At 39.5% G+C, this 22,173-nt stretch overlaps 2 protein-coding genes across 3 annotated transcripts in view; one reads left to right on the forward strand and one right to left on the reverse strand.

Annotated features, from left to right (window-relative positions):
- The window catches only part of RPGRIP1L (RPGRIP1 like), a 100,870-nt gene extending 85,705 nt beyond the window's left edge, over nt 1-15,165 (reverse strand). For both annotated transcript variants that reach the window (XM_069549853.1, XM_069549852.1), the window contains exons 1-6: nt 15,053-15,165; nt 11,407-11,498; nt 9,714-9,858; nt 6,289-6,587; nt 3,853-3,955; nt 2,163-2,306 (exon numbers count right to left, since the gene is read on the reverse strand). In XM_069549853.1, coding sequence (XP_069405954.1) covers nt 2,163-2,306; nt 3,853-3,955; nt 6,289-6,587; nt 9,714-9,858; nt 11,407-11,491 — 776 coding nt within the window. In that variant the 5' untranslated portion in view covers nt 11,492-11,498; nt 15,053-15,165. The remainder of the gene's footprint in view (nt 1-2,162; nt 2,307-3,852; nt 3,956-6,288; nt 6,588-9,713; nt 9,859-11,406; nt 11,499-15,052) is intronic.
- Nucleotides 15,166-15,183: 18 nt separating this feature from the next.
- The window catches only part of FTO (FTO alpha-ketoglutarate dependent dioxygenase), a 427,202-nt gene continuing 420,212 nt past the window's right edge, over nt 15,184-22,173 (forward strand). Inside the window, exon 1 of the mRNA XM_069549854.1 lies at nt 15,184-15,477. Coding sequence (XP_069405955.1) covers nt 15,433-15,477 — 45 coding nt within the window. The 5' untranslated portion in view covers nt 15,184-15,432. The remainder of the gene's footprint in view (nt 15,478-22,173) is intronic.

A 22,173-nucleotide genomic window follows, 5' to 3' on the forward strand; every position in this document is an offset into this window, starting at 1 on the left:
CTTAGCAGCAGCAGCGGTAGAGAGAACCTGCCTGCAATGCAGGAGACATGGGTTTGATTCCTGATTTGGGAAGATCCCCTGGAGAAGGAAATGGCTGTCCACTCCAGTATTCTTGCCTGGAGAACTCCACGGATAGAGGAGCCTGTCGGGTTATAGTCCATGGGGTCGCAAACACGAGTTAGCGACTGAGCAGGCACGCAACTGAGAAAGTAGTTTGATAACCTTGTATTCAGCTGTTGAGGAATGGCTCCAAGCTTGGGCTTGGACTAATGCACAGTTTTTCTATTCATATAATATTTAAATATGGCTGTTGGCAATTCATTAATATCACCATATTCGGTGTTGGGTCTTCAGCACTGTTCTTCACAAGAAACCATTTCTTGGTTTTCCAAGAAGGCTAAGTTTATTCTTAGGGGAAAATGGGTAACTCCCAGGTATTTAAAACCCTGGTTCAAGGGCAGCGTTCAAATTACATTCCCTAATACAAATATAATTCTCAAAAATATTCATTTTTCTTTTGCTCTGCACTTAGAAGGATATAGAAAAGTTAACATATAGAATTTCATTATATAATTTAATTTTACACATAACTTTTTAGGAACAGAAATTAGTAGAGATAATATTAATCTTTTAAATCTCTGAAATAAAAAGTCTGCTTTATTTTTTTAAAAAACAAATCTATTATGTATCTTAGCTTTTTCAAATATTACCATGTGAGGTTAGTTTGTGAAAAGAGAATCAAACTCTGATTCTGAAATGAAAAAGTGGAAAATCATGCTTGGTTTTTCGAGAACCTAGTCACATGAGCATGATATCACTTGGTAAGGGGAAAACCAAACAGAGTCTAGGACTGGTTTTAAAAAAACATAAAGAGAGAAATAAAAGAAACAAAAAAGATCTAATAGTCACATGCAATGTGTAGACCTCATTTGGATTCTAATTCAAACAAACAGCAAGAAGTCATCTTCAGAGAGGTTGGAATATAAAATAGTTATTAGATGGTGTCAAGGAATTGCTGCTAATTTTGTTAGGTGTGATAATGGCATGGTGATTACGTTTAAAATTCCTTATCAGACAGAGCAAATATACTAAAGCATAAAGAGGCGTGGTGACATGATATTTGATGGGGGCTAACTAATTAAAGAACATGAAGGTGAAGGAAAGATGAAACAAGACATGTTGATAAGTGTTAAAGCTGAATGATGAGTACACCAGATTGCAATATATTACTCTTCCTGCCTTTGGATATGCTTGTTCCAAACAAAAAAGAAAAAGGCCAAAAGGAAGAAAATAATTCAGGAAAGAACAGTAAACAGGTAAAGTCTTACTGGAAGAACAGCATGGAAGCACCAAAATAAGAGAAGAGTTATTAGAAACCAACAAATGATAAAAGAAAACACTGCATATTATCCAACATCAAAAATGAAGAGGCAGGACTTCCCTGGGGTCCAGTGGTTAAGAATCCACCTGCAAGTGCAGGGGACACGGGTTTGATCCCTGGTCTGGGAAGATTCCACAGGCAGCTAAGTCTGTTTGCTGAACAACTGAAGCCTACACACCCTAGAGCCTGTGCTCCACAACAAGAGAAGCTACTGCAGTGAGAAGCCCACACACTGCAGCAACAAACACCCAGTGCAGCCATAAATAAATAAGACTTGTTTAAAAAAAAATGTAAGGGCAGCAAGGAGACTACTGAAGGGCCCCAATGTCACCATAATGATCAGCATAATTCAAGGCAAGCTCTGAATATAAGGAGAGGTAACATCTTTATGGGATGGAGAGAAAAGGTACTGTACTACAGAATTTACTACCTTTTATGGGTGGGAAAGCAACTTGAACAAGGTTGGGCTTATTCACAAGGTATGCCAACAGTTGAGTCCTTGTCACACATGTTTTTCTTGGTAGGTACAATCAAATGGTATCAGAGCTTCCTACGGGTTTGGTAAAAGAGCAAAGGAGACAAGGTGAGACAGAGTAGGTCAGGGAAAAACGCCATTAGCCTTGCGCTGTTGATACCAGTAGGTCTGGAGCAGGCTTATGTGAAGAATGCGAAGTAAAAACATGATTTTTTAAATACACTAGACTTATCCTTCTATGGCACATGATAAAGTATTTTAAACTAATTTTGACCTTATCAAAGCGCTATTTCTGTTTTAACATACCTTTGATCTGTAGCCTGCTGTTCTCGAAGCTGAAGAAGAGATAACTCAATTTCATTTTCTTTTCTCCTCAACTGAGTTTTCAGGATCTCCGCCAAGTGCTCTAACTCTTCTATCTGGCCTCTCTGTGACTCAATAACATTTTCTCTGAAATAAAGAATCTTTACAAGAATTTGTAGTTTGAGGCAAAATCTGCAGGGTTTAAAATCAGTACAAAGAAAGTGCTTCACAGTAAAGGGCAAGCAAAAGTTAAAAATTTTAGCTTAACTGCCTCTGAACACAGTAAAATAGTAGCAGATTAAATCTAATGATTTGGGAATACATATGGAAGAATTCAAGGGCTTCCCTGGTGGCTTAGCAGTAAAGAATCTGTCTGCCAATGCAAGAGATGAGGGTTCGATCCCTGGGTTGGAAAGATCCCCTGGAGTAGAAAATGGCAGCCCACTCCAGCATTCTTGCTTGGGAAATCCCATGGGCAGAGGAAGCTGGTGGGCTACAGTCCAGCGAGTCACAAAGAGTTTGACAGGACTTAGCAACTAAACAACAACAACAAAATGAAAGAATTCAAGGTATGCTTTATATTAGATAATGTCTTAGGCAATGGGTTAGACTGCAGTTCAATCCAACATAGTATTTATTGGTTATTTACTATACACTCTGTGATCTGGTCATCTTCAGATATTTTATGCACCTTTGTTCTTTTATATGCACACTTGCCTATACCACCCAAATTAACACTTCATAGAGAGATGGCAAGAAATTTGCAAAACATAACTTAGTGGTCTTTGGTTTATATTTTCTCTCTACCAGGTCTGGCAGCATCCCAGTGTACTGAGCCTCAGCACTGGTTTGAACTCCGGCTTTTCTGCTAACAGGTAACAAGGTTAGGTTAGTCTTTTAGTTTTATTCCCTCACAGGCAATCATTACTATAACTGGTATTTAAAATATTCAAAAGAAAAAAATTAAGCCCATATTATTCTTAAGCAGCTATCTAAAATATGATATTCTTTGTCTCATGTTTTCTCTCCTCATTTAGAATTGTGACTTTTTGATGATCCAGGTGAAGACCTGTTCTGTAGATAAGGTAGATTCTTATCTTTATTTGTGTGACTTACAGACACTAAGATTACCATGAGGCTTTCATTAACGGAAAAGTAAGCTAAATGTGGCAGAAGTAACTTTTTTGAAACCATAATATGATGAAGAATGAAGTACCGTAGAATCACAGTGAAACAAAATCTGACATCCATATGTATTTGATAGCTCCAAACTTTTAAGCCACTCCCTCCAATTCTTTTTTTAAACCACAGAAAGGCTAATTAATTCATGATCTAAAAAAAAAATGAAAAAAAAAAAAAAACTACCTGTAATTCTTCTGAGAATGAAAATGTTGCCCGTAAAGCTTATACTATTCTAAATGACTGGGCTTTATGCCATTCCTTTGAGGGGGAAATTATAATAAAGAGAACTATTCTCTCTATATACACTTCCACTGATGCAATTGGTTAAGATACTCATTTTCCTCATTGTACTGCAAGCATGCTATGTAATACCTGTTCTTGACTCACAGATCTAGCTGGAGGAAGTTTTTTGTACATAAACCAATTTTGTTTAAAATAAAGGAGAGGGAGGGATCGAAAGAGACATGATCAATATACAGTGGTCTAAAGTGATCACGAAAAGCATACATACAAATTTCTTATTTCTTCTCTGGCTTCTTTGAGTAAACTGTTGCTATATTTTGTAGGCATGGGTTGCACAGTTTCTGCTCCATCTGTATCTTGGAATTTAATACCTAAAAATAAATTAATAGGATCATACAAGCAAAGTTAGAAAAGAAGGACCCTTGATTTGCTATCATAAGGAAATCTGTAATATAAGCAAGTCTCTTCCGTACTGAGAGATGCGGGCTCTACAGTACAGAGAATCAGACATACATTGCCAAAGGAAGTGTTAGATCTCAGCCACCAGCTGGCATTAAATAAAGCACAGCACCAAGTACTGCTCATTTAACAAATTCTACTATGTAAACCAAATTACCCAGAAATATTTATTCAACTTAGATTTACAACTTCGGAAGTAAATTTTGAAAGAATCAAAGTTTTAAATTGAGGTCTTTACAATATAAACTGAGGTATGAAGGAAAAAGTTTTCAAAACCTTGATTTATTTTTTTTTAGTATTTTTGATAAAGGTTTTTTGATTTTTAAATTACTCATTCACACCATTTGACTTTACCTTCTGAACCTTACCCTTATTTGTGTAACTCATAGATACTGTGAACATAAGTAAAAATGTTTCCTTTATTTTGATTTATTTTACCCTAATAAGAAAATCCATATTTCAACAAAGATAGGTTGAGATCATTAGTAAGATTCCAAATAAAACATTTTGTTGCTGCACTTAAATACAATTTTGCTTATAAAAATAATTATATATAATTTTTATAAACCTAATCCCATTGTTAAAAATAATGAGACATTCTTTTAATTATAAAAGTTACTTCACACTTATACAATAATTAAATGATTAGCTTTCGGTAAAGTAAGTAAGTAAATACAAAGAAAATTTTAGTCTATGTAAGTAACATTTTCAAGTCTCTTCTGTTCTGTGGCTCTTCTATAAGGAGAAACTTCTATCAAACAATTAGACAGAAATTCATAGCACTAATACCTTGTCATACTAATCTAATATTTGGGCATTGTCTTTATTTAGCATAAATAGGATCATCTTTCCCAAGTTACAGGTGACAAAACTAAGGTTCAGAGAGGACAAATGACTATTTAAATGTAAAGTAAGTCATGGTATACCTACCATCTCCTGAACTTTCTTCTAATCTGGTCTTATCACTCCATTTTACAGATGGGGAAAATGAGGCTCTGGGAAGTCAAGTGCTCTCAAGATATAAAAAGTTAATTAGCAGCCAAATGTATTTTTGATTTATAATTCATTATGATTACTTTGATTATATTCAAAGCCTATTGCCAATCTCACATAGCTCGGAGTAGCCAAGCCCTTTCATCCTGCAGCTGCCTCCTGCCTGCATGGAGGCCTTATTGACTTCAAAGGAACCCTGTCTAGGGAACAGATAGTGTTAACATTTTGGCTTGCAGAAGAAAAATAGGACAAATTTTTCTCTTTTTCTGTTCAGATGCTGTTTTCTATTCCCTCGATGAACTGAAATGAAAGTTTTACATAATTTTTTATTTCCCTAAAAATGTTTGGTCTTTATGTGAAGCATATTCCAAACGAAGATGAATTAGAACTAAAATTCTATTTCCTTCCCTCGTAGTTGTAATGAAAAGAAATTAAAATAGTTAGACTTTTTGCTTCATTAAAAATAAAGTCTATGGGTGGAGAGAGCAATTTTTATTAGAAATATGTAGGTTCTGTGTATAGTACTGAGTCTTCTATATGCAAATGAATTGCTTTGTAAGCTGGGTAGGTTTTAGGTGATTCATTTTCAACATAAGGAAAGTGACTGACCAATGATGATATTTTGGAGCTGGAAGAGACTTTTATGGTCACTTGTTTACATCCTTTTATTCTACATGTAAAGAAAACTCAAGTTCAGAATCACTAGAAAACTTGTCCAACGTCACCAAGAACCCAACTTTTTAAACCCCTAGTTACATGCACATTCCATGGTCAAGCTGCCTCCCATGATGAGAAATATTTAAACCATTCTGTACAATTTATGGAAGGCCTTTGGACAAAGAACTTAGGTGTGATTATTCAGAACAACAGTGTGACCATATAAGCAAACTAGTGGTTTCTCCATTTGCCTGAGTTAATGTGATTTTCATCACTGACTATAAAAACCAACCAAAACTAAACTAAACTGGTATTTTATGTAATTTCGTATATGCTTCTTTTACCCGTTAGAATGAATACTTATGTTCAATGTTTTACTAGACAAATCTGAGCATGATCTAGTGATTCTTATATAAAATGACCTTCATGTTAATGTGATTTTATCAAAAAGTAAAAAAAACAATTTTTCTTTTGAAAGATGTTTAAAAACAGGAATAATGTAGAAATAAAACTGTGTGTGTGTGTGTATGTATGTATGTGAGTATAAAACAACCAATTAATTTAAATTTAGGATTTAATGTAAGCTTTAGTTTACCTTTCCTGGGGCACTCCTGTAAGCCTGCATTTTCATTCACTCTTCTACGCCCGGTGTTAACACGAGATTGCACGTAACTGTACGGAGTGTGCCTGTGACCCTGGATCTGAAGTTGCTGCTTGGTTGAAATCAGTCTGCTTTTGAGGACTTCATTTTGTCTTTCAAGCTCATGAACTTTCTCTTGTAGCCGCTCAATCATTTCTTCCATTTCCACATCTCTTCCCAACCGCTTGGGGCCGCCACCAACCTGTTCATATCTTTTCTTGTCATTAACTAGCCGTATTAACTTGGTGGCCATTCTAGGGAAATAATAAAAAGATGAAAAGGAATGTGAGAAGTCAGCATAAAATGCATTCTGTTGAAAGGAACATAATCACTGTGAAGACTTCAGTGCAGAACCTGAATAATAAATTTCAGGTTTTGATGTAACTATTACTGCCTGTGAAGAATCCTTTGATGATAATTGAAACCACTGGGCAACAATCTGCTTTATAGCACTGACAAATAACAGTTTCCTAAGGCTTATCATTTAAGGTTAGTAAAGAGAGGACACATATTTACTCCATATGTTCCTCAAATGCAATTTTTAACGCATGACCTTATGTAGGAATGCTGTATGCACTTAAATGTAGCTACAGATTGTGGATGTGGTGGGTTATATCTGCAAGCCACAGTAAGCTAAAACTTTTCAAAAGTATATTAAGACTATGCAGCATTTAGGTGATATATTGTTTTCAGTTTCTCTGGGATTAAGATATACTACAAATATAAAAATGTTAGAATGCATAGATACGTATTAAAAGCCCAATGAAAAATTAAAAAGAAACCCAAATATACCATTAAATGTTGCTCAGTGCTCCAGCAACATGTTTGTTTAATGGTAGAAAATAATTAGACACAAAAAAATATTATTTTAATGTTGCTTTTAAATTTAGACATACACTGTGCTTTTGACATCTCGGGAGTTTATACCTTTGATTCTTTTAAGTTTTGATAAAAACTGGTTAGACAGAACAAAAGACAGAAAGGGCACATGGGGGTGATGTAATATACACGTACGGAAAACATGCTTGACAGTGAATGGAAAAATCTTGGCAGTACAAGAAAGAAAAGGTGGCTTTGATGAGAGACACAAGTTCAAGACTTTACAAAATTGGTCGCACATCTTCAATAGCTGATTCTAGTTTATAGTGAATCTATTTTTATAAAGACCCAGACAGGAGATTGAAAATAAAAACACACTTCATTTTTCTTTAAACGGAGTTTTGCTTTATTTTAGCCTGGTTATGGACAGAAGCTTTTACTTAAGAGAACAAAAGTGAAATAAAAAAAAACCCCTTAATAGCTTTGGGATGTCATAGTACAACCTTTTGTTGCCCTGAGCGGAGTGCTCTGTAAAAGCGGTAGTAATACATGTCTATCTACACTTCTGGCTACTCGGCCTACAGCATGTGGCATGGCGGGGGAGAGCTACGCATAACATAATCAGTTAAGATTGTTTTCTCTTTCCCCTGAGGCACATCCATTAAACATGCTTTATAAGGGATATAGGATAATAAAAACCAAGATCCAAGAGTACCACAAACACCCTAGTAAAATAATCAATGGATTAGTTCCTTTTCCACCTAATCCTGAGAAGGATATATCATTGGGAAGTTTGGGCAGGTATTACAAACCCAACAGAGCCATGCGTGCTACCCAGCCCTCTCAGACCCTCAGCCCCACCAAATGCAGCTGCCACAGAGAGATGGTGGCCGCTAAAATGAGACACCAGCCTAAATACCTGAATCTTCTGTTACACAGAGACTTTCACACAGAGATAGAGATTACATTCAAAAGAAGACACAGATTTAATGTGAAAAAGCAGTCAACATCTAGAGAAAAGCAAACAACTCCAGTTTTTAAGGCAAGAGGAGTACACCCATAGAGAGGCTTACAATTCCTCCAAAGATATTGAAGGAAGCTTTGCCAGGAAAGGTAACATTGCCTTTCTTTGTCCGGTGATAGCAACAATATTCATTTGATTATTTTCTATTAATGAAATAAGTGACCAGGTAAAGTTTGAGTACTTCTTTAGAAAGGTAGTTTATCAAATCTACATTTATTCTAAATAAGTGAATCTAATTATATCACGGATAAAGTTCTATCCATGTATCTACGTAGTGTCAGTGGTGTGAAATCAAGAAGGAAATTGGAGCTTTGGGTTATAGTGGTCAGTGGATCACTATTCTCAGGGCTGAGTAAAATAAAATTCCTGGGGGTTAAATGGCTTGAACATGCCACAGGAGAGTGGCAGAGAGATAAAAGAACAGATGCATACAACTTGACTCCTAGCACAGTGCTTTTTCCATTAAACTATGTAGCTCATTATTAAGTTGTTTACTACTTTCTAGCTAGGACAAATTACTAATGAGGTCAAGGTTGTGAATTTAATTCTTTTACTGACCAATTAGGTTTACAAAGAAAAAAACTGTTAAGCAGTCACAGACTAAATGCCTCATTTAGACAGGGTGATGGCTGTTACTGATCAGGAAAACAATCAGGCAAGTGAGTCACATGTCTTGCAAAAAGCCATCATCATGACTCAAAAACCAACTTAAAGCAAAAGCTCTTCACAAAGCAGGTCAGTGGGTCATTAAAACAAAGTCCACAGAGTAGGAACTGACTAGAAGTAATTCCTTTAGAGGCTAAGTTCCAAGCAGAAAAAAATAAACTCTATCTTCCTTCTTCGATCACTGTCTCACCTTTCCATTGGATCTAGACCATGAATACAGATCTGTCCATGCTCACACACGAGAATGAACTTTAAATCACACATTCAGAAAACAGTCAAGTGTTCCTGAACAAGAAAGAATGAAAGACATCTACTCTTAAGAAATAATCCCTGCAGAAATTGTGCACACAAAAGTGACAGTTTCTTCAGAAACAGTAGACTCTTTGAAATAAATATAGATTCTAGATTAATCCAAGCAAAGTAAAATATGTTCCAGATAATGATGTTTTTCCTTAGTAAACCCCAAATCTTACAGGAACAATGCATTCTAACAAGTTAGAATAGCTAATTTCTTTTTTAAACTTTCATTTCAAATCAGGATGTTTAGAGAACAGATGTTTTGGCCATTTGCTTATTAAACTATAAATATTAAAACAAAAGTTACTTAGAGATATGATACACTCATGGCACTCATAGCTATTAGCTCTTTCTTTCAAATGGCAATTTCAGGCATAATAAAAACTCATAATCTTTTTGTTTTATTATACTAGTTTGTAAGATGTTCCATTTTAAAAATTGTATTTATTTACAACCTGCCTTGCTCCAAAAAAAGATTCAAGGTGGGGTTTTCAATTAAGTTTATAGAAAAGCATATCCTCCAAACTTTACAGAGTCAGGGGAAAAAAAAAAGCTAAAAGCTTTTTATCACAACCTTTTAATTTTATCCTCTTGCTTTCGGGCATGCTGTTTAAGTACAATGTTCTCATCATGCAAACGCAGAAATCTGTCTTCCAGTTCCTCACGACTGATACGTGACACTGCCTGGCGAGACTTCATTGTCCGGGTTGTTGAAGTTTCTGCAAATATGCCAAGGTAATTAATAGGATTACTTAAAAGAGCCTCTAAAAACAATAACTGTTGATGGTAACATAATCTCTGATGCTTTAGAAAATGTTATAGCATTGTTCATGTCACTGATTGGAGGTAAGAACAAAAATCTTTGCTATTAATACTTTATATGAAATATTAAGGATTTGAGTAACAAGTTTCCATTCAAAAATGTATTCCAATAACCGTCTTTAAGAACATAAGATGGAACTCTGATTCAATAAAGACTTTTCAATTTGTATGCTGAATGTTGGAAAAAACTAAACTAAAAGGGTATCTGGAAGTATTTTTTTTCGCAAGGTAAGAGTTATAACAAAAACAATATGATTATGATATTTTTCTGAGCTATGGGGATTGGGTTATAGAAAATAAATTATAAAATCTGCAAGACCAAACAAACAAAAACCTTCACAAATCATTTATAAGCTATCACATATTTTTAAAGAACTTTTCCACATTTTAGCAGGTGTGTATGATATTTCTTTTATATATGCTTAAATTTGATATTTTCCTGTGAAGCTGGTCAATTTTCAACAGTCCTCCACAAGAAACAAAGAACAAATGGACAAAGATTAAAGCCCTATGAGGAGGTTACTGAGGGCAAGGATTGAACTTAGGGTATCAAATACTAAAAAATAGCCTTGCACATTTAAAATTTCTTTGTATTTGAATCCCCGATATTCCATTAAAGGTCTAAAGCAAAGCTGATACAGTCTATTTACTTTTAACAACAAAAGCTGTACAGTCAAATTTATTTTTTTTCAATTAATAATATTTTGACCACCTTTCTTTAGTACTTCAAGGTGGCTACCTGTAACACTTTGATTAACAAGCCTGTAAAGACGACTTAGTGGAATATATTTTCCATCATAGGCTTCTTGGTGACAAAGGCTGTGGCATGACCGCATGGCTGATATACTGCACACACAAACACAAACACAGCCCTACCCTCTAAATTGCTCCTTCAAGCAGTACTTTTCTTTTTCAATTTGAGAGTGCTTTTTAGCTCCATAGCAACCACCAAGTGATAAAAGGACAAAGAAAACCTTTAATGTGTATTAATTTGATAAAACAAAGTCAATATTGCTTGGATAAACAAACCATTTTGAGATACTCTACTTGAAAGGCAAAATTTTTTAAATATGGCATTTCCTCCCATATAAAACTTAAGCATAAAGAAACATTTTAATGGTGAATGTGATTTAAACCAGGCAATTCAGTTTGGAGGCTTGGTATTCTCTGTGTAGTTCCACTGATGTGTGGAATTTTAAGAAGATGATTTATAACAATTCTTTATCAGAACGAGGGGGATTTTACATTTTCTATGAGCTGTTGATAATTGATGCACGCAGTAAAATACCATATGTTGTTCTAAATTCTCCATCTTCTTGTTTAGTCCAATCAAGAGCTATATAGTTCCTTAAATGGCTTTGTTTGTATGAATATCAGAAATACTTTAAAAGTAAAGAAGTTACTGATCAAAGTTCATAACTGTAATATATAACAGCTGGCCATACCTTGCAACCCTCCCATGCCAAAGAGATTTAGACCTATATCTTTCACAGGCAGGTCTCCTGCAGTCTCATCAGCTGGACCAGACATTGCCTATCTGTGGAGAAGAGAAAATTCAAATAAAATCTTTCCAAGTTGTAGCATTAACTATGCAATGGAATGAACCAAATAAAATGAATAAGGCACTAGAACTTTAATGGACATCTTATTGCCCACATGTGCTGCCTGAAGAAGATGAAAGCTTCTATTTTAAAAGTAATACTACATTCAATCATGGAGCCAGTGTTCCTTTCAACAGTATATTTCCTATAGTTTGCTGAGGAAATGAGGTAAGATTATCATTCTTCCTTCTCTCTTCTTCTTCCTCTGTTTGGAAAAAAAACCCCCAAAAACCAAAACCTTCCCCAAATTTAAGAAAGACCTCCTCTCCATCCTCCATCCCTTTTCTCTGCTCCCCAAAAGAAAGCAGGTATCAAAATACTTCAGTCAGGAACTTGATTCAAATGGTTGTTCTATTACTTACTGGCTGATCAAGTCACTAATCATGTGGAGAAAGCAATTTAATCTTAAAAGTGGAGAAAACAACACCTATTCTCACAGAGTTATTTTAAAGGTACATGAGATAGTAAGTTAAAGGCATTTAACACACTTGTCTGGGATGTTAATGTCACTTGAATACTAATCTTCAGCTTGATGCACAAGGGAGTTGGTAGTTTCCTGCGAAAGGTTTCATAAATTCACCAGCTGGATGTTTTTGTTGTGTCTTTTGTTGCCATGAAGCCTAGGTCCCAGTTCTTCCTGCCTCCACATACATGCTGTCCAGCTAATTCTGGCATTTTTACAGTTTCTGCTCTTTACAGAGATGCACCATAGTAACTTAGTTTCATATGTGGATGTGGGTGGTTCATGCAATGTTTAGTAATGCAAAGAGCCAGTGAAGATGGCCTAAGGCAGAGGTTCCCAATCTCTAGCACATTGGTCCTAGAATACAGTCTGAGAGAATAAACTGATTTGTCTCATTCACCTCTGTATTCACAAACGCTGGGACAGAGCTGGGCACATAGCTGGCATTCATTAAATCGTTGTCAAGTGAATGAATGGAGTCCTTGAGGCTTCAGGGCCTGGAGCCAGAGGTGGTTTCCAAAATCTTGTATGCATTATGTGTATACACATTATCTTTAAGAGACAGGGTTAATAACTTTTATTATAACTCATCAATGCAGACCACTGAGTTTTCACTCTGATGTAAACAACAGACATATGCCTGGGAGATCATCTACTTCTTTTGGAAACACTCCTACAGGAGAGGACAATTTAGGAACCAAATTATCAACAAGTTTAAACACAGGATGACTGTGAAAATGATAACTTTTCCACAGTAGAATTATGCTGGCTTTTGTAATAATAACAGTAATGAAGGTGATGGTGTTAACATTAACTGAATGCTTAGTAAAATGTGCCAGGCACTCTTGAGGTTGTTACTCAAACGTGTCCTACTTTACAAATGAAGAAACCAAGACACAGCTTAGGGAACTTGCCCAAGGTCACACATCTAGGAAGTATCTGTTTGGCGCTGTTTTTGGTGGTCACCACTGGGAAGCAGGCAGGTGGCGTTACTGGCATCTAAAGGTCAGAGATGATGCTAAATATCGCAGAGGTCCCCAACCTTTTCTAGCACCAGGGACCAGTTTCATGGAAAACAACTTTTCCATGGACCAGGGTGGGAAGGATAGTTTCAGGATGATTCAAATGTGTTACATTTACTCTGCACTTTAATATTTCTATTATTATTGCATCAGATCCACCTCAGATCATCAGGCACTGGATCCTACTATAGTGTACAGGAATCACAAAAAAGAATTATCTGGCCCCAGATGTTAATTACGCCAAGGCTGAGAGATAATGCATGACGTTGCAATGCCTCCCCAACAGTTTCATTCAATCATTCCTGGTTCCCTATGTGCCACTCACTGTTCTCTGCTGCTGCTGCTAAGTCATTTCAATCGTGCCCGTCTCTGTGCGACCCCATAGACGGCAGCCCCGCCAGGCTCCCCCGTCCCTGGGATTCTCCAGGCAAGAATTCTGGAGTGGGTTGCCATTTCCTTCTCCAATGCATGAAAGTGAAAAGTGAAAGTGAAGTTGCTCAGTCGTGTCCGACTCTTAGCGGACACCATGGACTGCAGCCCACCAGGCTTCTCCGTCCATGGGATTAGGCAAGAGTACTGGAGTGGGGTGCCACTGCCTTCTCCGCATTGTTCTCTAGATTCTTTAAATCCATGGTACCCTTGCCTTGCTCAAGGTCTTTGCACTAGCTGGCTCCTCATTTTTTGGGGCTCAGCTCAAACATCATTTTTTTTCCAAGAAGCCTTCCCTTAGCATCCTATGCTACCGTACTCTTCCTCCCAACTTCAGCACTGTTTATTTCTTTTATAGCCATCATCTCCATTTGAGATTATTATGTGTGTAAAGCAAGTCGCTTCAGTCCTGTCCAACTCTGTGCTACCCTATGGACTGCAGCCTGCCAGGCTCCCCTGTCCATGGAATTCTCCAGGCAAGAATACTGGAGTGGGTTGCTGTGCCCTCCTCCAGGGGATCTTCTGGACCCAGGGATCGAACCGCATCTCTTATGCCTACTTGCATTGGTAGGTGGGTTCTCTACCACTAGTGCCACCTGGGAAGCCCAAGATGATCATATTTACTGCTATTTACTATCTTCATTGGTCTTCCCTGGTGGCTCAGATAGTAAAGAGTCTGCCTGCAATGCGGGAGACCCGGGTTTGATCCCTGGGTGGGGAAGATCCCCTAGAGAAAGAAATGGCAACCCACTCCAGTTTTCTTGCCTGGAAAATTCCATGGATGGAGGAGCCAGGCGGGCTACAGTTCGTGGGGTCGCAAAGAGTCGGACATGACAGGGTGACTAACACTTGCACTTCCTTGCACTGTCCTCATTACACTTCCTCTACACTAATAAAGTAGAAGCATCTTGAGACCCGCATCGGTCCTGTTCCTAGCTGGTAGAGCACAGTGCCTCAGGGCACAGGTTGGTCGCCAGTATTCATGTTTATGGAATGAATAAATGAATACTTGGTACTGAGACTAAAGAGTAAGCAAAGTCTCCACCGTCACGGAGTTCATAGGCTACGGGGTACTCACGATAAACAAATAACTGTAAATAATGAAGCAAATAAGCTACTTGGGAGGCTTAGGAGTTTCTCAATCATCTCCTTCTTGTTGTTGTTCAGTCGCTAAGTCGTGTCGGACTCTTCACAGTCCCAAGGACTGCATGCTACCCTGTCCTCCACTATTTCCCCGAGTTTGCTCAAATTCATATCTACTGAGGCAACGAACGAACTACTTGCAGGTGACCTTTTGCCTGAAGAAGGACCTGGATAAACACTGTACTTAGCCTCACCCCTCATCAACTAAGGTTCAGGGCTGGGATAGAAAATTTCAAACAGATGCTGGGAGTCGGGATAATGGGCGGGCTGTGATTCAGGCCTGAGTAGGTGAGGTGTCTCGTGCTGGGCTGCTCTTCACGTGAGCAGAACGCCAAGGCCTTCTCCAGGAGGTAGAGCAGACCCCACGACCCCGGCCCGTGCTAGAGGTAGAGGGTCGGTTACCTGCACCCCTCTACTCCCCGGGTGTACTCACCGCCACTCTCTCCCAGCCGCTAGCTACCGTTGCTATAGCGCCGACGGCTTGTGAGGCGGCCGGCCGAGAGGAGCACGGGAAATCATGGCAGGTACCATTGCCTTCTGGGAATTGTAGTTCTTTTAGGGCCCTCGCCGGCCAGCTCGCTGAGCAGCAGACTACGCTTGCCCAGCTGTCGAACCTGGGAAATTCTCCAGCTTCCAACCCCGAGGCGCATTTCGGCCTTGCCGCGGTGCACCCTGGGAGTGGTAGTTCTCTCCTTTCCGAGAGAGAATGGCGCCAGGCGGGAGCAGGACGCCGAGAGAACTACATGGAGGAGGCGGGGTCCAGGGCTAGGAATCTACGCGGTTAGTAGTGGCGAAGGCGGCTATATCGGCAGCATGAAGCGGACCCCGACGGCCGAGGAACGAGAGCGCGAAGCTAAGGTATTTGGGGCTCACCCGAGTCTGGGATCTTTCGCGCACTTGTAGCTGGGGTCTGGGAACCGGAAGGGCTTGGTTGGATGGCAAGCGGACCCACGGTCTTAAGCGAAGGGGTTACAAGGCCTTGTCAGCAAGGGAGCCAGAGACTTTGGGGGCTTTGAATACGTGCTGCTCGGGATGCAGGCCTAGTGCTAGTGGATCGACTGACATGAGAATTAAGACACCTGTTTCCTTGTTCTGTTTCTGCACTTCATTCCTTGGTTAAGTTTGTAGCTACCCTTGTGCCTCAGTTTACCGGACTGTTAGATGCTCTTCGGTAATGATTTCTGTGGATTGAGATCGGGTGAGTTGAGATAATCTGTGCGATCAGATGTATGTATTTGAAACAGTTATCTGTGTTCTGTGTCTTCCGCACAGCGGATGTGGCGTTTTAACTACAATATCGTTTTCTACCTTGAGGGGTTCATGCTGTAGCAGTTGTTCCAAGGGATGACAATAATAATTGTTATGGAATTTTCTTTTTTTAGCATTTATTACGCATCAGACTCTGCGGTTCCATAATATTTATATTGTTTCATATTCTTATCACAGCAGATTGCAAGATAGATATTATACAGATGGACTATCAAGAGTCTGGTTTTACAAATGAAGACTTGAGGCTCAGAAGAATTGAGTGTTTCTCTCATTCCCCAAATCAAGTCCTATCAATTTGTCTAAAAATATTGGTAATCTCTTCACTTTTTTCCATCTTCACCACCTTGGACCGGGCTACCACTACCATTACCTCTTCAGTGGACTGTTGCAGTGATCTCCTTATTGGTCTATATTCACGTCTAAATCCAATCACTCCTTGGTCCCCTTTTGTCCCCCCTTCCACAAAAGACACTTCTTCACACTGTAGTGTGTGAGCTTTTCAAAATGCAAATGCAGTCATGGTCCTTTCCTTCTTAACTCCTCTGTCAACCAACTGTTTAAACATCTTTCATGGGATTCCTTGGTGGTCCAGTGGGGCTCCTGAAATGTCTTGAGTTTGATTCCCAGTGGGGAAACTAAGATCCTGCAAGCTGGGTGGCATGGCCAAAAACAAACAAAATCTTTCATGGCTTTCTGTTGCTCTTCGGATAAAAAGGAAACTTCACGTGACCTACGATGTTTTGCACAGTGTTAAACTCTACTTGCATCATCCACAGCCTCAATGGATGTGACCCCTCTCTGCTCCCTGCCCATCAACCACATTGGCCTTCTTAGAAGTCCCTATTTCCCCTGCTTTATCTGGTTACAGGTTTTTTTTGGGGTTACAGGTTTTTGTTGTTGTTCAGTCACTAAGTCATGCCCAACTCTGTGATCCTGTGGACAGTAGCACTCCAGACTTCCCCGTCCTTCATCGTCTCCCGGAGTTTGCTCAAATTCATGTCCATTGATGTCAGTGATGCTATCCAGCCATCTTGTCTTCTGTCTTCCATCCCTTCTCCTCCTGACTTCAGCCTTTCCCGCCATCAGGGTCTTTTCCAATGAGTTGGCTGTTTGCATCAGGTGGCCAAAGTATTGGAGGTTAAGCTTCAGTGTCAGTCCTTCCAGTGAATATTCAGGGCCTTTATACATGCTGTTTGTTGCTCATTCTGTATTAGGCAATTATTGGAAGTGAGAGCCATTGGTAAATGAACCAGACGCTGTTTATGCTGTCAGAATTTGGAGTCCTCAAGTGAACTCACTTTACTTTGTCTTAGGGCAGTACCTCTATGGATTGAAGATATAAAACATACTGTATTATAACCTGAGTTAGGACTTCCCTGGTGGCTCAGATGGTAAAGTGTCTGCCTACAATACGGGAGACCCAGGTTCAATCTCTGGGTTGGGAAGATCCTTTGGAGAAGGAAATGGCAACCCACTCCAGTACTCTTGCCTGGAAAATCCGATGGACAGAGGAGCATGGTAGGCTACAGTCCATGGGGTCGCAAAGAGTCGGACACGACTGAGCGACTTCCATGTGTATGTGTGTATATATAAATACATATATATTTATATTTATATAATATAACCTGAGTTAGGGCTTTGCTGGTGGCTCAGTGGTAAAGAATCTGCCTGCAGTGCAGGAGATGTGGGTTTGATTCCTGGATTGGGAGGATCCCTTGGAGAAGGAAATGGCAACCCACTCCAGTGTTCTTGCCTGGGAAGTCCCATGGACATAGGCGCCTGGTGGGTTGCAGTCCATGGGGTCACAAAGAGTCAGACAGGACTGAGTGACTAAACCACCACCACCACCACCACCACCGTGACCTGAGTTATAGCAAAGTTTCTTTAGAGTCCTGAAGTTTTCATGCTTGAACCTGTATGTGATAAGGCAGTATATAAAGATGAGTTGTTGTTTAGTCGCTAAGTCATGTTTGACTTCTTGTGACCCCATGGACTGTAGCCCACCAGGCTCCTCTGTCCATGGAATTTCTCAGGTAAGAATACTGGAATGGGCTGTCATTTCCTTCTCCAGGGGATCTTCCTGACCCAGGGATGCAACCAGCGTCTCCTGCATTGGCTGGCAGAGTCTTTACCATGGAGCCACCAGGGAAGCCTGTAAAGATAGGTGCAAAGGAGAAAGATCCTTCTGCACTCATCTACAGTAGTTCAAAGAAACAAATGTCACACAATGGTATTGTGCATGATGTCTTTCTTACCTTTTGGGTTTACGCTGAAAGTTACTCTTTTCTTTTGTAAAGACTTATTTAGTACCTATTATTTGCCTGACGGGCTTCCCGGGTAGCTCAGCTGGCAAGGAATCCCCTTGGAATGCAGGAGACCCTGGTTCGATTGGGTTGGGAAGTTCCCCTGCAGAAGGGATAGTCTACCTCCCCCAGTATTCTTGGGTTTCCCTGGTGACTAAAGAATCCACCTGCAATGCAGGAGACCTGGGTTTGATCCCTGGGTTGGGAAGATCCCCTGGAGGAGGGCATGGCAACCCATTCCTGTATTCTTGCCTGGAGAATCCTCATGGACAAAGAACCTGGTGGCTACAGTCCATAGTGTCCCAAAGAGTTGGACATGACTGAGCGACTAAGCACAGCACATTTGCCAGACCCTGGGATTCTGATTTTGGCTAAGATTGAATCCTTGTTCAAAGGAGCTTTTATTCTTTTAAAACTAACAGTTGCCTCTAAGATAGCTTAGTGTTGTTGACATCTGATGGATGTTGAAACCAAGGCTTGTAGAAGTTAAAACTTGCCCAAGGTCACCTGGTTGCTATGTGAAACTAGGGCCCAGAGCAAGGTCTTCTCATTCCAAAGCTTTTTTCCATTTTCTGCTCGTAAAACATGTTGAAATGATAGAGCAAGTTGTCTGCCTGTTTACTTTTAAATATTTCTTTGATCTTTATTTAGAAGTTATTTGAGAAATATTACTGGTTAGAGCAAAGTATAGGAAAGCAAGTTTTAAATCTTAAATAGAAAATGTTCATTTAATCATAAATTATTTTCTCTTTTTCTAATCCACTTTATTGAGGTGTACATTCCATACTGTAAATAGCACCCATTTATAGTGCACAATTTGATGAGTTTTGACAGATGTTTACACCTGTGAAACTACCACCACAGTTGATACAGAGAACATTTCGATCCCTTCCAATAATTTCCTCTTGCTGATTTGCAGTCAATCTCTTCCCCTACCTTGGCTCCCAAGCAACCACTAATAGGTTTTCTATCACTGTAGATGAAGTCTGTGTTTTCTAGAGTTGCATATAGATGGACATATACTCTGTATTATTGAGTCTGTCTGCTTTTAACCAGCATGGTTTTTGAGATTTATTCATATCGTTGCCTGTATCTCTACTGTGTGTTTAGTCGCTAAGTCATGTCCAGCTCTTTGTGACCCTATGTACTGAGCCCGCAGTCCATGGAACTCTGTCCATGGGTTTCTCCAGGCAAGAATGCTGGAGTGTGTTACCATTTCCTTCTCTAGGGGATCTTCATGACCCAGGGATTGAACCTGTGTCTCCTGCTTGGCGGGTGGGTTCTTTACCTCCGAGCCACCAGGGAAGGCCTGTATCAATAGCTTGTTCCATTTTATTGCTGACTATGTACCGTGTGGCTCTGACGCATTTGTTTATTCATTCGTGAGTTGCTGAACATTTGGATTGTTTCTGAGACTATTATGAAGGAAGTGGCTCCGGCCATTCATGTGTAAGTCTGCGTTTTCATTTCTTTTGGAGGAACACCAGGAGTCCACTTGGTGAGTCCTATGGTAGTTCTGTGTTTAATCTTATAAAAAACAGCTCAACAGTTTCCCAAAGTGATTCTCCCATTTGTATTGGTTTCTCAGGACTGCTGGCACAAGTTGCCACAATGTCCCTTTTAAAAAAAAAAAGGTTCCTTTTTCTTTTTTTAACTTGTACCACTTTTAAAGTCTTTATTGTATTTGCTACAATACTGCTTCTATTGTATGTTTCTTGGTTGTTTTCTTTCTTTGCCACAGGGCATAGAGGATTTTAGCTCCCCAACCAGGGGTCGAACCCACACCTTCTACGTTGGAAGGCAAAGTCTTAACCACTAGAACTTCAGGGAAATTACAGCCTTGCTGTCTAAACAGAACAAAAATGTATTCTCTCATTGTTCTAGAGATATGTCTGAAATCAAGGGGTCCATAGTACCCCTGTTGGCTCTGCTCTGGGGGAGAATCCTTCCTTGAGTCTTACAGCTTCTGGTGACTCTAGGCATTCCTTGGCTTGGGCTGTGTAACTCCAATCTCTGTTCTAGTCTTCCCCGTGACTGCCTTCTTTGTGTTTTTGTCTCATTTCTCTGTGTCTTTTCTCTTGTAAGAACACCAGTCATTGCAGTGAGGGCCTCTCCTAAATCCAGGATGATCTTAATTTCTTGATCCTCAAGGTCCTTAACTTAATTCCATATGCAAAGACCCTTTTTCCAAATAAGGTCACATTTACAGGCACCAGTGGTTATGCTATGCTAAGTCTCTTTAGCTGTGTCCGACTCTTAGCGACCCCATGGACTGCAGCCCACCAGGCTCCTCCATCCATGGGATTTTCCAGGCAAGAGTACTGGAGTGGGGTGCCATTGCTTTCTTGGCACCAGTGGTTGAGACTTGGACATATCTTTTTGGGCGTGCTATTCAAACCTGCTGCACCATTTGACATTTCCATCAGCTGCGTATGAGAGCTCTGGTTGCTTCCTCTCTTCACCAATACTTGGTATTGTCTGTTGTTTAAATTTTAGGCCTTCTAGTGGGTGTGTCGGAGAAGGAAATGACAACCCACTCCAGTGTTCTTGCCTGGAGAATCCCAGGGACTGCGGAGCCTGGTGGGCTGCTGTCTATGGGGTCACATAGAGTCGGACACGACTGAAGCGACTTAGCAGCAGCAGCAGCAGTGGGTGTGTGGTGGTGTCTCATTGTGGTTTTAAGTTGCATTTTAGTGATGACTAATGAGAATTAATATCTCTTTGAAAAGCTTTTTCCATCTTGTAACTTGTATGAATACTTTGTTCCTCTTTGTTACTGAATAATGTAGTACTCCAGTGTCTTAATCCCTTCCCCTGTTGATGGATGTTTGGGTTGTCTCCACTATTTGGCTATTACAAATAATGCTGCTATGAACATCTGTGCTCTGCTTTTTATATATACCTATGTTTTCATTTCTCTTAGATAGAGATCTAGGAGTGGAATTGCAGGGTCATACGGTTAATCTGTTTAACATTTTAAGAAACTGGCTGTACTGTTTGTTAAGGTCTGAATGCTTGTGTTCCCCCCAGATTCTCTTTTTGAAATTCTAACCCCCGAGGTGATGGTATTAGGAGGTAGGGCCTTTCGGAGATGATTAGGTGGTTAGGAATGGAATTAGTGTCCCCTTCTACAAGAGGCCTGAGAGATCTCCCTTGCCCCGTTTGCCATGTGAGGATACATGATTAAGTTGGGTGTCTGAAACTGGAAGAGGGCCTTTACAAGAACCAGACCATGCTGGCTTCCAGATCTTGGACTTCCAGCCTTCAGACCATGAACAATAAATTTCTGCTGTAGATAAGCCACCCAGTCTATGGTATTTTGTTACAGCAGCCTAAATGGTCTAAGACATGGTGCTTTCCAATGTGGATACATCATTTACTATTCCTGTTTGAAGGTTATAGTTCTTAACATCCTCGTCAACACTTGTCACTATCTTTATGAAAGCAGGTGTGAAGTGGTATCTCAGAGCAGTTTTACATTTCCTTTTTCTGATGTCCAGTGATGTGAAACTGCTTCTTGTGTAGGTTGACCAGGTATAAATCTTCTTTGGTGAAGTGTCTGTTCACATCTTGTGCTCTTTTTTTTTTTTTTGGTTGGTTTGTGTTCTTAATATTAAGTGTTATGAGTTATTTGTATTTTCTAGATATCAGTCTAGAGATATGTATTGTGAATACTGTCTGTCTTTATGTAATGGTCTTTTGAAGAGCAAAATTGTTAATTTTGATAAAGATCCGATTTATCGATATTTCTTTTTATGATTCTTGCTTTTTGTGTCATATCTGTGAAGTCTTTGCCTATCCTAAGGTCACAAAGATTTCTTGTTTGCTTTTTAAACTTTTTATTCCCATCATGGGTAATTGCTTTCGGTTTTCCTTTTCTCTCTGAAATAGATTACATTTTCTTCTTGTGATTGCTTATGTCATAGACTTTTGTATAGTTCCCATGTCTGGAGGGTGAATAAAAAGTTTGGAGTAAATAGCT

This window comes from Ovis canadensis, chromosome 14 (genome assembly GCF_042477335.2).
Source record: "Ovis canadensis isolate MfBH-ARS-UI-01 breed Bighorn chromosome 14, ARS-UI_OviCan_v2, whole genome shotgun sequence".
NCBI lineage: Eukaryota > Metazoa > Chordata > Mammalia > Artiodactyla > Bovidae > Ovis > Ovis canadensis.